At 42.5% G+C, this 14457-nt stretch overlaps 1 protein-coding gene across 6 annotated transcripts in view; it reads left to right on the forward strand.

The window, feature by feature from the left end:
- Window positions 1-752: 752 nt before the first annotated feature.
- CDC16 (cell division cycle 16) overlaps window positions 753-14457 on the forward strand; it is a 39969-nt gene continuing 26264 nt past the window's right edge. For 4 of the 6 annotated variants that reach the window (XM_050767017.1, XM_050767018.1, XM_050767020.1 and 1 more), the window contains exons 1-11: window positions 753-956; window positions 2776-2830; window positions 2926-3023; window positions 4732-4770; window positions 5092-5232; window positions 7718-7877; window positions 8936-9027; window positions 9514-9647; window positions 10543-10622; window positions 11642-11691; window positions 13230-13303. In XM_050767017.1, the coding sequence (XP_050622974.1) occupies window positions 909-956; window positions 2776-2830; window positions 2926-3023; window positions 4732-4770; window positions 5092-5232; window positions 7718-7877; window positions 8936-9027; window positions 9514-9647; window positions 10543-10622; window positions 11642-11691; window positions 13230-13303 (971 nt within the window). In that variant the 5' untranslated portion in view covers window positions 753-908. Of the gene's footprint in view, window positions 957-2775; window positions 2831-2925; window positions 3024-3049; window positions 3164-4731; window positions 4771-5091; window positions 5233-7717; window positions 7878-8935; window positions 9028-9513; window positions 9648-10542; window positions 10623-11641; window positions 11692-13229; window positions 13304-14457 lie in introns of those variants that run through there. The other 2 variants (XM_050767019.1, XM_050767021.1) reach the window with 2 other exon arrangements.

Raw genomic sequence — 14457 nt, forward strand, 5'->3', positions numbered from 1 at the left:
ACTTCAAGTCACTGCTCCCCATGCCACGGGGGCAATTGTTTAAGGCATTTTGTTCCTTACTGCTGCGACACCCATTATTTTCACGTTTCTGGAGTCTGTGAGACAAAGAAAAATCTATAGTCAGTCAATAGCTTATGTTGTTTTAATGTAAATTCTTGATAAACAACCTAAGTTGCTTTCTTTCGTATGTTAAAATCTATTTGCATTTCTTTCCCTGTGAACTGTTTTTTGTCTTTCTCCTGAACCATTGATCTCTTCCTACTTACTTATTACATATATGTAAAGGGAATACTGGCTCTACGTTATAAGGAAATTCGCATTTTGTGATAGGTTTCCAATTTTTCCTAGGTTGTCTTTTGACTTCCTTTGCTGTTTGTGCACACATTTTTTTTTTTTTTTTTTTTTTGGTAATGAGAGTGCGTTGCTCTTGTTTTTAAAATGTTGACTACATTTTGGGGAAGGAAGGCTCAGCTAAAGCCCCACTTTCCATTGCTCAGCCACCTGCTTTTTGCCCGGGTGGGTGGTCCGGCCCCGAGCCCTCCTGAGTCTCTCGCCAATGCCCAAACGCGCCGCAGTGATTCCGGGGAGGCCGCGCTCTCGCCCCACGGCGGCCAGAAGCCCACGTGCCAGGAGAGGCATCGGAACCAGCAACTCAGGGCCGGTTTCCCGCGCCAGATGGGACTCGTTTGCTGGGGAATTCCGGGGCGGGGCCTGTCTGGAGCGGAAGAGCCTGGGCGGCGCAGCGCGACTGGGCGGAGGTGCGGGTCTGCGGCCTTCGAGTTCTGGGGCGGCGGCGGTGGCGACGGCGGCGGGCGCGGGCACGGGCACGGGCACGGGGCGTGGCGCGGAGCGGGCAGGAGGCGCGCGCCGGGCGGCGGAGTGCGGCGTGAGGCCGGGCCCGCGCGGCCATGAACCTAGAGCGGCTGCGGAAGCGCGTCCGGCAGTACCTCGACCAGGTGGGCGGCCCGGACTGGGAGTGCGGGGCCCGGGCAGGCCGCGCCGGGTCCATTTCCGCGTGGCGTGGGGCTGGGGTGACTGCCGTCAGGGCTCTTGGTGGGGAAGGACTGGACCGGCCCTGGGCCTTCATGTGGGACCAGCAGCGCTGTCTCCGCCTTACCCCGAAGGGAGCGGCCCCTGCCGCTTCACAGCCTGGGGAGTGGAGGCCCCGGAGCGCAGGGGGCGCCTCACTCGGGTCTGAGCCTCGTTCTGCGCCTGGGGAGGTGCCCAAGAAACACCGACTACTCAGTGCAAGTTGAAGGACGATTTTTGAAGGAAAGTTGCAGGGCTAGCGAATAAAACATTTTTGAGAGGTTTAGTTGTAATTTTTATTGGACTGAATTTAAGTGAATAAAGATGTGCAGAAGCCTGTTGTCTGAAATCAGTACTTTAAAAATTCTCGTTAACTATGTCTGTGTTCCCTGCACTACCTTTGAGTGAATAACAGTGTTTAAAGGAAAGAAGTGTCTTCGAGAATCAGCAGCATCAGTTTTATCTATAATGTTTATTTTTTGTTGAAATGCTTGCTCTTTCAGGAAATTGGAAAGGAAGGGAAAGAAAAGCCATGGTAATGCAGAATTTTCGGAATTGGGTGCTAAATGACGTGGCCACATGTTCGCAGTCCATTTGGAGGGCAGTGTTTTTGTTTACCATAAGTCAGCTGAATTCAGTGTTTTGTGATCGTAGTGAGGAACATGACAGGCCTGGTTTCCAGACGGAGACTCCGGTATTGAGCATATTTGTAACCATCCCGTTGCCATTCCTCCTGCCTCGGGCTGGCAGCAGTGGTCCTGGCTGGCTTGCCTCCAGGGGAACTGAGGCAGAGACTGTAGAAGACTGAGGACCGAGGAGCAGAACAGGGACTAAAGCTAGCCGTAGGTCACTGGGTGGCTGGTTCTCATTGTTGGCTCCTTAATTTTTGTTAGACTTGGAGGAGGCGAGTTCTTCCCCATGCTCAGTGAAGCTTAGTTAATTTATGTGTGTGTGTTTTTAAATTTGAGTGTTATTAAAACTGCAACTGTTTTATATAAGGTATTTGAGTATAGTGTTCTATCTACTAAAATTCACTTTGGGATCCATTAACAGATCGTTGAAAGTGTTATATAAATAGCACAAGAATTGTTAGACTAGTTTTTGCTGTTTCACTTGCATTTCACTTGTATGTTTCGCGATACTTTTTTTTTTTTTTTTTTTTTTTTTTTTTTTTTTTTTTTTTTTTTTTTTTTTTTTGAGACGGAGTCTCACTCTGTCCCCCTTGCTGGAGTGCAGTGGCCGGATCTCAGCCCACCGCAAGCTCCGCCTCCCGGGTTCAGGCCATTCTCCTGCCTCAGCCTCCCGAGTAGCTGGGACTACAGGCGCCCACCACCTCGCCCGGCTAGTTTTTTTTTTGTATTTTTTAGTAGAGACGGGGTTTCACTGTGTTAGCCAGGATGGTCTCGATCTCCTGACCTCGTGATCCACCCGTCTCGGCCTCCCAAAGTGCTGGGATTACAGGCTTGAGCCACCGCGCCCAGCCTCGCGATACATTTTTACAGTGTATGAGTTTTAAAAAATTGTCTTCATGAGTTGTATATACACAGATATTACAGTAATATTTGTATTGTGACATTGAACTAAAATTCACCCGATGTGAGATATAAGATAGAGATGTAACAAATTGTTGTTTTGAGATGTAGATTTATTACATAGAATTATAATGATATTAGATACCAGTTTAAGAGTGTTGAAATAACAGGGCAGTTACCACTTTTTTTTTTTTTTTTTTTTTTTGATATGCAGCAACAGTATCAAAGTGCTCTATTTTGGGCAGATAAAGTAGCTTCACTCTCTCATGGTAAGTGACAATGCTAATTGTTTTTCTGATTAATCTTAAATTTTTTTCTATTTCACCTTGTACCTCTGACCACTTCTGTGAATTTTTCCCTCCAGAGGAACCCCAGGACATCTATTGGCTGGCTCAGTGTCTTTACCTGACAGCACAGTATCACAGAGCCGCCCACGCACTCCGGTCACGGAAACTGGACAAAGTAAGTAATGGTATGAACTTCAAAGCTCTTCAGAGCTTTAAAAAAATGTCATTAGTGGTCGAGTGCGGTGGCTCACACCTGTAATCCCAGCACAATATCACAGAGCCGCCCATGCACTCCGGTCACGGAAACTGGACAAAGTAAGTAATGGTATGTACTGTAAAGCTCTTCAGAGCTTGAAAAAAATGTCATTAGTGGTCGAGCGCGGTGGCTCACACTTGTAATCCCAGCACTTTGGAAAGCCAAGGCGGGTGGATCGCGAGGTCAGGAGTTCAAAACCAAGATGGTGAAACCCCGTCTCCGCTAAAAATACAAAAATTAGCTGGACGTGGTGGCAGTCACCTGTAATCCCAGCTACTCAGGAGGCTGAGGCAGAGAATTACTTGAACCTTGGAAGTGGAGGTTGCAGTGAGCTGAGGTCACACATTGCACTCCAGCCTGGACAACAGAGCGAGACTCCGTCTCAAAAAAAAAAAAAAAGTCGTTAGTGTTTTAGGTGTATATTCCATTATGTTGAAGTTATTTAAATTTATGCAATTTTTCTTTGTTTTTGTTTTTGTTTTTTTGAGGTCTCTGTGTCACCCAGGAGTGCAGTGGGATGATCGTGGCTCACTGTAGCCTCAGACTCCTGGGTTCGAGTGATCCTTCTGCCTCAGCCTCCCTAGTAGCTGGGACTACAGGTGCATGCCACCACACCCAGCTAATTTAAAAATTTTTTTGGTAGAGACGGGGCCTCACTATGTTGCCCAGGCTAGTCTTGAACCCCTGGTCTCAAGCAGTCCTCCTGCCTTGGTCTCCCAAAGTGCTCGGATTATAGATGTGAGTCCTCACAGTAGGCCCAATTTTTTTTACCGAATGTGAAGGGAAAATGTCTTACACCTCATCTGTCACCTTCTTTTTCCCCATCTCCCGTCTCGTCTCAATTCTGAAGACTTTTCTAAACAGCTGTGAAATCATGGATATTCCTTTTCCTCCCCACTGATACGTGTCAGGCCTTTGATTCTTTGTCTGTTCTGTTACAGCCTCTCTTCTTGTCTCTTTTCCACAGTAACAGTTTTTCTCTGCTCTCCTTCCCTGTGTCCAGTTCATCTTGTGAACTGTTACAGGGGTGAGTAGTCTTCCTAAAACACAGATGTGATTATATTCCCACAAGGTCATTCAGTGACTTCCCATTACCTACAGGATAAAGTCAGATGCATCAGTAGGTCTGTGAGGCCCTCCATGATTTCTCTCCAGTCTGCGTCTAATCTACCACCATCAATACCTGGAGCACGTGCTCCAGTCACGTGGGGCTGCTGTGAGCTCCTTGGACACCCAGCAGTTATTCACACTCAGTGCTTGAAGTGCTGCCCAGCGCTCCACTCCTCTGACCACTTACTCGCTGCCTCACTTGCTCTCCTGCAGATGTTTCCTTCTCCACCTGGCTGGTGCTTTCTGTGACCCCCTTTCATCATGCTTACCTGTTGTGCTTAGTTCATGTCTTCCCTACCGTAACCTCCTGGGGCAGGGCCTTTTTGAATCCTTGGTGCCTAGTAAACAGTAGGTTCATAATAAATATGGTTTAACAAGACTGGAATTTTATTTTTTTAACTGCAAGAGTAAAACGAGAAATTATGAAATTAGCTCTATTTTATGCTTATGGCTTGCTTTGAAAGTGAAAATACGTATTATTTTGACCACTATTTAAACAAATTAATTTCTTTCCTAGTTGTATGAAGCATGTCGTTACCTTGCAGCTAGGTGCCATGTAAGTATGCTCACAATTTCATTTTTATTTGGTTGAATAAAATGAGTGTTATGCATCCCTTATATATGTGTGAGAATTTTAGTGATGTAGCTTAGCAGGTTAGTAAAGTATTTTACGAGGAAGTGTTCTTTTCCTTAGTATTGTTTGCTGTAAAATACTGATTCTTCATTTACTAAAAGCTGACATGCATGAAGAAAATTCTACTTTAGACATTTTATATTTAAGTAATGGATATAATATATATTATCCTTTAAAAATCTGGATCATATGTTTAGTGTTAGAAATTGTGGGTGATGAGTGCCATTTCTGTTTTCCCCATAGTATGCTGCAAAAGAGCACCAGCAGGCCCTTGATATTCTTGATATGGAAGAGCCAATCAACAAAAGATTATTTGAAAAATACTTGAAGGATGAAAGTGGCTTCAAAGATCCCTCCAGTGACTGGGAAATGTCACAGTCTTCAGTAAGTAGTACTGTTAGCACACCTCAGTAACGGCAGCGAGAATTGCCCCCATTACGTGGTAGAAATACATTATCTTCTTTTACCGGAGTGTTACTATATTAAAACAATTGTGGTTGCCAATTTATTTAATTTGCCCGCCAAAACCAAAAAAGATTCTGAGACATTTCTGAGCCCTCAGTTGGAAGCTGTAATTGTATCTGCAGATGCCTGCATCCAAAATAGGCTGGCTTGAAATCTTCCTTCTCCGATGTCTTAAGCTACTCCCTAAAAGTGGAATAATTTTTCTCCTTCTTTCTGTGTTTCAACAGTGTTTTGGACCTACACCAAGAAACTTCGATTAGCTTACATTGTTTCTTTCCAGGAAATGGTTTTGTGTTCCTGTTTGCTTCAGAGTACATTGCTCTGTAATTTTGTGTATTTCAGTTTGTATACTTCATATCTCCATGAAATTGCACATTCCTTGCTGGCAGAAATTGTATAATAACTTATTAAGTGACATTTATAGATCACTAATCTGGATTTAAAAAAATAAAAATAAAAACTTATTGAGGTTTAATTCATATGCCATGCATTTCACCCATTTAAACTGTATGGTTTGATTCCTTTTAGTATATTCACAGAGCTTTGCAAACCTCACCATGGTCAATTTTAGAATATTTTTATTATTCAGAAAGAATCCCTGTAAGCCTTATCTGACCTACCTACCAATTTATCTTTTTTCCCACATCTTTTTTTTTTCCTTAATTAAGACGGGGTCTTTGCTTTGTTGCCCAGGCTGGAGTGCAGTGGCACAGTCACAGCTCACTGCAGCCTCAACCTCCCAAGCTCAAGTGATTCTCCCACATCAGCCTTCCGAGTAGCTGGGACTACAAGCACATGCAACCACAGTCAGCTAATTTTTTTAAAAATGTTTTGTAGAGACAGGGTCTCACTGTGTTGCCCAGGCTGGTCTCAAACTCCTGGGCTCAGGTGATCCTCCTGCCTTAGTTTCCCAAAGTGTTGGGATTACAGGCATGAGCCACCGCACCTGGCCCATTTATTCTTTATATTTTTGGTAGAACTTTATTCGTCTACTTTTCACCTTAGATAGTTATTTTTAAGCATAAAAGAATATTACACATTCTAGGTTTTTTTTTTTGTCTGTTTTTTTTCTGGCCACTCATTAATTTATGTGTTGGGAAGCACATTCTTCTGCTAAGAAATGCATTTATGAGAGTGTCTGGTGCAGTCATTATTTTAGGACCTCTTATCCATTAACTTACCTGCCACGAAATGTGTGATTTATTTGTAATGATTGTTATCGATTTTGTGAAATTATATTTTTAAAAAAAGCAAGTCCTAGGATATTGCTTATCTTGAAGACTCTCATAATTCATTATTTTTTCTAAAATTTTACTTTACGAATCTTCTTCATATCCTTAATGATTTTAGCTGCCTGTTGCTGGATCATCTTTCAATTCAGTTATGTGTTTGAGGTCCAGAGTCTAGAATGGGCATCAGATTTCCATATCTTCTTGTTTATGGTAGTCGTGAGATGGCCATTGAACACCTTACCGTGTGCTAGCACCACAGAGAGGGTAGCATCTCTAGACCTCAGAGTTCTATAAGTTAGTGTTTTTACCCTTTTACAGACGAGGAAAGGAAATGGAGGCCAAGAGAGGTTCAATCACTTGTCCAAGGTTACAAGTGGCAGAGCTGGGGTTTGAACTCGGGTCTGTCCTGCCCCAGCAGGCCATTATGCTGACTGCTCTGACCACTGTGCTGCATTGCTGCCAGTTTCTGCTCATGAAGATCCTTTTGAGGGGTGTCTGCCTATCACACTGTCAATCTTGGAGTTTTATACACATGCATACACACTCTGTTTGCCATCTCTAAATCATTGCACTGTTTTGGACAAAACAGGTAATGAACCTAGTAGCTGTGACATGGACTTTTGTTTTAAAGATGTGTTGGAACAGAGCGGTTAGAGCCCAGGGAAGGTGAATTGAAGAAACTTTGCTGGCTTTTTTTGTGTGTGTATATGTGTGTGTGTTTTTATTCATGCCTTGAGAGTTGTGATTAAATCCCTTTAAATGCAATAAAAACTTCTCAGTATTCTAAGACACAATTCTCTATCAAAAGTTAAGTTTAAGGGCCAGGCATGGTGGCTCATGCCTGTAATCTCAGCACTTCGGGAGGCCAAAGTGGGAGGATCACTTGAGGCCAGGAGTTTGAGAGCAGCCTAGGCAACACAGCAAGATTGTCTGTACAAAAAATTTTAGGAATTAGCTGTTCGTGGTGGTGTTCACCTGTAATCCTAGCTACTCAGGAGGCTGAGGTAGGAGGGTCACTTGAGATCAGAGGAGTTCAAGGCTGCAGTGAGCTATGATCGCACCCCTGAACTCCAGCCTGGGAGACAGAGTGAGACTCTGCCTCTAAGGAAAAAAAAAAAAAAGTTAAGTTTAAAAATACTGACTTAATATGCGACTCATTATTTTTCCAACAGATAAAGAGTTCTATTTGTCTTCTACGTGGGAAAATCTATGATGCTCTAGATAACCGAACTCTGGCTACCTACAGCTACAAAGAAGCTTTGAAGCTTGATGTCTACTGTTTTGAAGCATTTGATCTTCTAACATCACACCACATGTTGACAGCACAAGAAGGTTTGGAAACTCAGGTGTTTTATGTTTAGCAAAATTAATATTGTTTGGATTTTTCGCCTCTGAAATCTTCTAAGTCAACAGCAGGCCACGTACGGGTTTAAATAGACCTACTGACTTTCTTAGTCTTCAAATGTAAAGCACATTGCAGAATGCAGTATTGTACGGTGCCTTGTGCTGTCCGAATCCAGGGATTGTAATAGGAAGAGACCATCTTTTTGAGAAGTGATTGAGATAGTATAAACCAGGATTTCAGTATCTCATTCAGTGATTCTCAACCGTGTTGCTCTTTAAATCCTTGGGAAAATTGAGAAACGTCCATGTCCAGTTCCCAACTCCAGAGCAGTTGAGTGGGTGTCTCGGGGTGAGATCCTATCAGATGGTTTAAAGCTCCCAGGTGATCCTAACGTACCACAGGCACTGAGAATCACAGTCCCAAGTATGTTGGCAGTAATGTGAGGTGGGTAAAGAAGGGAAACAGAAAATAGAGTGGTTGAATTAATGGGATTCTAGCGTATTTTAGCCTAGTGCAGGGGTTCTCAGCCAACCAGGGTGATTTTGCCACCCCCCAACCCCCCGGGAACATTTGGCAATGTCTGGAGACATTGTTTGTCACAGCTGAGGGTCAGGGAGGGAGGCTGAGAGGTTGCTGCTGCTATCTAGCGGCTGGCGGCCAGAGGTCCTGCTTAGCACCTGCAGTGCACGGGCTCCCCCGTCCCCAGCAGAGCAAGATCCCCGTCCCCAGCAGAGCAAGATCCCCGTCCCCAGCAGAGCAAGATCCCCGCAGCGTCAGGAGTGCAGAGACTGGTGGTTCTTAGGTGACAAGAGCCACCTGGGACCTGGCTTCAGCCCTAGAAGAGTGGCCTCCACCTACCAGATGATTCCCATCTTCAGGCCTGGAACTGCTGTGTCAGCTTCTGTAGCACATTTTGATCTTCTTATGTTCTCTTTTGAGTTTGATTTACTTAGACCAAGAACTATAGAATAATATTTTTAGTTGTTGGCTTTTTTCCCTCTATAAATATTATGAGGATATTCTTTTTTTTCTTACCATTTTTAAGAAAAAGAACTTCTTGAATCACTACCTCTTAGCAAGCTGGGTAATGAAGAACAGGAATTGCTGCGTTTTCTATTTGAGAACAAATTGAAAAAAGTAAGTAAAACCAAAGAGTTAGCATTTGCTTTATGTAAATATCGTATTCCATTAAATTTGGCATCTAGTCTTGTATTAAATTTTCGAAATTAAAACTTTTTAAATTTAGCACATTTTCAAGAATAGAGCATTTAAAATACATAAGATTCCAAAAAAACACTTCCAAAAATACCTGTCTTCCTCTGAAAGACTCCTTATACTAAAAGATTGAATTACCAAGTGAATGGAATGGTGTTGCATTTTTTTTTGTTATGCTTCCTAAATGTTTACTTTGAGAAATACATCCCACTATGGAATTCTGTGATAAAATTGAGAAGGGAGTAAAACTTACTGAGAGGAGTACTTATAAAACCTAAAGTTATAAGTTTTCAGAGGCTCACATTTGTTCTTGTAAATGTTTTAACCCCTTGGGTCAAACACAAATTGAATCGCATTTTATTTTGTTTTTGCTCATTGCGTTTATGTTTACATTTCTCTGTGTTTCAGTATAATAAGCCTAGTGAAACGGTCATCCCTGAGTCTGTAAATGGCTTGCAAGAGAATCTGGATGTGGTAGTGTCTTTAGCTGAGAGACATTATTATAACTGTGATTTTAAAATGTGCTACAAACTTACTTCGGTGTAAGTATATCCATCAGTTTTTCTGTAGGAACATGGAGTTCACTCCATCTTACCTAAGTGATTCATGGACGTGCTCTCTGAATCATCCTGAACTAGATGATAATTTAAGTTACCTTTACCGTTTGTAGAGCGCAGAACAGGGTGCTGTCTTAAAAGAGCAGTTTGCAGACATGAGTTTATGCATATTTGTAGATTTATGACATTAACTTGGGAGGGATATACACGTTGCTCTTACTGATCTTGATAATTTGCAAGTTTGAAAATACCATTTTGGCACATTGTTTTGTAAAATTCATTCTCAATTAGAGACTCACCCTGTGGATGCTGGGTGTTCAATATGCTGCACTCGGTAGCTAAGCCATCTCCCACATGCATCAGTTTTCCAGTGTGCATAATTTAAACTTTAGCTAAATGACATATACTGTTTTTTGTAGATCTTGGTTGGGTTTTAAATCCTTGAAATTACAAAAATTTTAATTGACAAAACACGTAACCTATTTATTAGGTTGGTGCAAAAGTAATTGCAGTTTTTGCTGTTGGACGTAATGGTAAAACTGCAATTATTTTTGCACCAACCTAATGGTATTTCCTATTGGTTTTGATTCTTTTAAATAATCGGCCTACTTATTTTATAAATTATAATTCTGTTGACTTAAAGTAAATGTTTGTGATAATGTTTATTTTTATTCCTTTCAAACAAACCAGAATTTTTTCTTTAATTTGTCACTTAATTGTGGCCTTAACTGAATCAACCTGAAGATAATGGAGTGAAGAAAGTGCAGTATTATAACCCACAGCATCATACGTGATGCTGTGATGACTGCACATAGCTGATCCTCATGAGTGCCGTCACCTACTGTTTTGGGGTAGTAATGTGTTGCTTTTTAACTTTCAGAGTAATGGAGAAAGATCCTTTCCATGCAAGTTGTTTACCTGTACATATAGGGACGCTTGTAGAGCTGAATAAAGCCAATGGTAAGATTTTTTATAAATTAAAGTAATTCTTAGACATAAAACAATTTTTTTCTGTAACTTGAAATTTTGTCTCTGAAATTCTGGATAGTTGAGATTGCAGGTAACATAATGGAACTCTACTATAAGAGTAACAACTGGGGAGGAAATGTTTAGGAAAGTAGCAAATGGCCAATTTTGTTTTCCCATCAGAACAATTAGTTCTTTATCGCTGTTTCCTACTACCTTTTCTCAGATACCATTTATGTTTCAAGGTTTGTTAACTTTAAATTGTTGGGTGTCAGTTCTGCCATTTTTTTCCTTTTTGTTTTGTAAATTCCATTGGAAATCTGATATGGTAAGAGTCGATAACTACTTAGAAATTGGAGGGGAGCAGATTGTTTGCTCGTGTTTTCCGTATTTTTAACATTTGACATTTAGCTGTGTGTGGGGATGCATTTGTCCTTAAATTTTTCTAAACCGAATGGTGAGCTCTGTCAGGAAGGAAAACCCTCACGGAATCCCTGCTGCTCAGAGTGTGGTCTGTGGACCAGCAACATCGCATTTGTGGAAGCTGGTTGGAAATGCAGCATCTCCAGCTGCCCTGGTCTGCTGAATCCAAGTCTGCATGTAGGAAGCGTCATCTCGAAATGCCAGGATTTACACATTTCTCAAGATTACATAGTATCACTGATCTGATAAAAGTTTGTTCAACCAAATTGGTTGTGGGTGGTTATGATGGTCCATAATAGGCCCTTGGTGTGACAGGCATGAGCTTCTGAGAGAGGTGAGGTGCTTTGCTGTATCCTCTGCAGTATTCAGGAAGTGGTTTCTTAGGGGCTGTCTGTTCCCACCTTGCGCACCATGTGTCCTTCATCTAACTCTCCAGTTAGTCAATTTTGTATCTAGAAGGAAAGACAAGTATAAAATTCTTACTTTGCTGTAAGAACAGAATTCTGTGACTGTGAAGAGTTGTAATGAAGTCATGTCTTAAATCACATGTGATACGAACATTTGTTCTTTTTCTGCTTTTTCCTGAACAGAACTTTTCTATCTTTCTCATAAACTGGTGGATTTATATCCTAGTAATCCTGTAAGTAATACAACTTTTAGTCGTAGTTTTTTTTTTTTTACCTGAACTTTAAGAAAATGCTTAACTTGTATTTAGACAATAGCTTAAGTTCAAGCAAGTGCTGTTTTATGAAAGTGTTGCAGCAGAATCTCCTAGTGTTTAATGTACTTACAAAGCAGCATTAACTTTTCCACCCATGAAGGTATATTTTAATTATAACAAAGCAAAAAGGGTTTTTAACCCTCTTTTCTGATTATAGAAATTATACATGCTTATTTTAAAATACTTAGCATCTAGCAATATAAAATACTGACCATGACAGTCACGCATCCCTTTCCTAGGAAATGCTGATAATTGTTTGGTAGCTTTCTCACATTGCACATATAAGACAACTTATTGAATTGTGTACTGATTCCAAACTGTCGTGGATTGGAATGGAGAACTAGGAATGGAAAATGGAATCAGGGACTGCATTTTTAAAGACAAAATTGGGAATCAGGGTGTAAGACTCAGTCAAGACAAGAATTTGCACCCTATCCCAGTGTGAAACCAGTGCAAGAGAAAACCAGCTAAATAGTCAGAACGCGGTCAGAGAGCAAGGAAGAGCCAGGGTCAAGCTGGGGGAGATGAGCAGTGCAGGGGAGTCAGGACACTGGGATAGATGAGCAGTGCAGGGGAGTCAGGACGCTGGGGGAGATGAGAAGTGCAGGGAGTCAGGACACTGGGATAGATGAGCAGTGCAGGGGAGTCAGGACGCTGGGGGAGATGCGCAGTGCAGGGGTTCAGGACGCTGGGGGAGATGAGCAGTGCAGGGGGTCAGGACGCTGGAGGAGATGAGTAGTGCAGGGGAGTCAGGACGCTGGAGGAGATGAGCAGTGCAGGGGAGTCAGGACGCTGGGGGAGATGAACAGTGCAGGGGGTCAGGACGCTGCGGGAGATGAGTAGTGCAGGGGAGTCAGGACGCTGGAGGAGATGAGTAGTGCAGGGGGTCAGGACGCTGGGGTAGATGAGCAGTGCAGGGGAGTCAGGACGCTGGAGGAGATGAGCAGTGCAGGGGGTCAGGACACTGGGGTAGATGAGCAGTGCAGGGGAGTCAGGACGCTGGAGGAGATGAGTAGTGCAGGGGAGTCAGGACGCTGGAGGAGATGAGTAGTGCAGGGGGTCAGGACGCTGGGGTAGATGAGCAGTGCAGGGGAGTCAGGACACTAAGGGACATGAGCAGTGCAGGGGGTCAGGACGCTGGGGTAGATGAGCAGTGCAGGGGGTCAGGACGCTGGAGGAGATGAGCAGTGCAGGGGGTCAGGACTCACAGGCTGGTTTTTGAAACAGGGACTCCAGGGGCCTTGTCTTTTGTAGACGTCTCCTTGAGAAAGAGCCACGGAGTGTCTGCCCTCTTCTTCTTTTGGACCTTAGTAGACTGTGTTAGAGAAATGTCTAACGTAACTAGAATATGTGATAAGAAACATCTAGTGTACCCTCTGTCTACCCTAATTTGTTGCAGATTCCAATTGGATATTCCAATTGCAGTCTTTGGTTATGGTACATTTTGAACTTTTTAGGTGTCTTGGTTTGCAGTGGGATGTTACTATCTCATGGTCGGTCATAAAAATGAACATGCCAGAAGATATCTCAGGTATGAATTTCTTTTCTTCCTCTCCAGGTAACCTACAGAATTGATGTCTTGCTCATAAGCTTTCAAGTAGTAATTAGTGAGTACTTTAAAAGCAATGTGAAAGAATAAATGTTCTTCTTTTTTTTCTTCCTTTCTTTTCTTTCTGTTTCTTTTTCTTCTCCCCTCCACTCCCCTCTGTGAAGAGGTTCTCACTCTGTTGCCCAGACTAGAGTGCAGTGGTGCAATAGTGGCTCACCTTGAACTCAAATGATCCCCTTGCTCAGCCTGCCAAGTAGCTGGGACTATAGGCACCACCATGCCTAGCTGATTTAAACATTTTTTTTTTAATAGAGACAAATCTCACTGTGTTGCCTAGGCTGGTCTTGAACTCCTGGCCTCAAGCAGTCCTCCTGCTTCGGCCTCCCAAAGTGTTGAGATTACAGGCATGAGCCACCATGCCTGGCTGAATAAATGTTTTCTTCAAGAGGTTTTTTCTTTATAAGATGCCACGGGGAGAGAGAGAGAAAAAAAAAAAATCAGTGATGTAGACCCTATTTTCAAGGAACCTATATATTTTATTTATAAATGAGAATAAATGGCCAGGCATGGTGGCTCATGCTTGTAATGCCAGCATTTTGGGAGGCCAACGCAGGTAGATCACCTGAGGTCAGGAGTTTAAGACCAGCCTGGCTAACATGGTGAAACTCTGTCTCTACTAAAAATACAAAAAATTAGCCAGATATGGTAGTGGGCATATGCGTCCCAGCTACTCAGGAGGCTGAGACAGGAAAATCGCTTGAACCCGGAAAGTGGAGGTTGCAGTGAGCGGAGATCGCACCATTGCACTGCAACCTGGGCAACAAGAGCAAAACTCTGTCTCAAAAAAGTAATAATAGTAATTAAAAATTAATAAATGAGAATAAATATGAAACAATAGAGAATAATGTAGTTTGAAAGTTTCTCTTTTTCACTTGCAGAGATCCTGTTAACCTTCTCGTTTTAGGATTTCTTTTATTAGTTGTGAAATTACACAAAACTTTACGTAAAATTGGGGTCACTAAATGTGACTATAAAACAGAGTTCTTAGCAGGGTGAACTGGTTCATATAATGATTTGCTGTGGTTTTAACTTAAGGAAAGTCATGCAGCCTAGTGAAGCTATTTAACCAGTATTGT

This window comes from Macaca thibetana, chromosome 17, assembly GCF_024542745.1.
Source record: "Macaca thibetana thibetana isolate TM-01 chromosome 17, ASM2454274v1, whole genome shotgun sequence".
NCBI lineage: Eukaryota > Metazoa > Chordata > Mammalia > Primates > Cercopithecidae > Macaca > Macaca thibetana.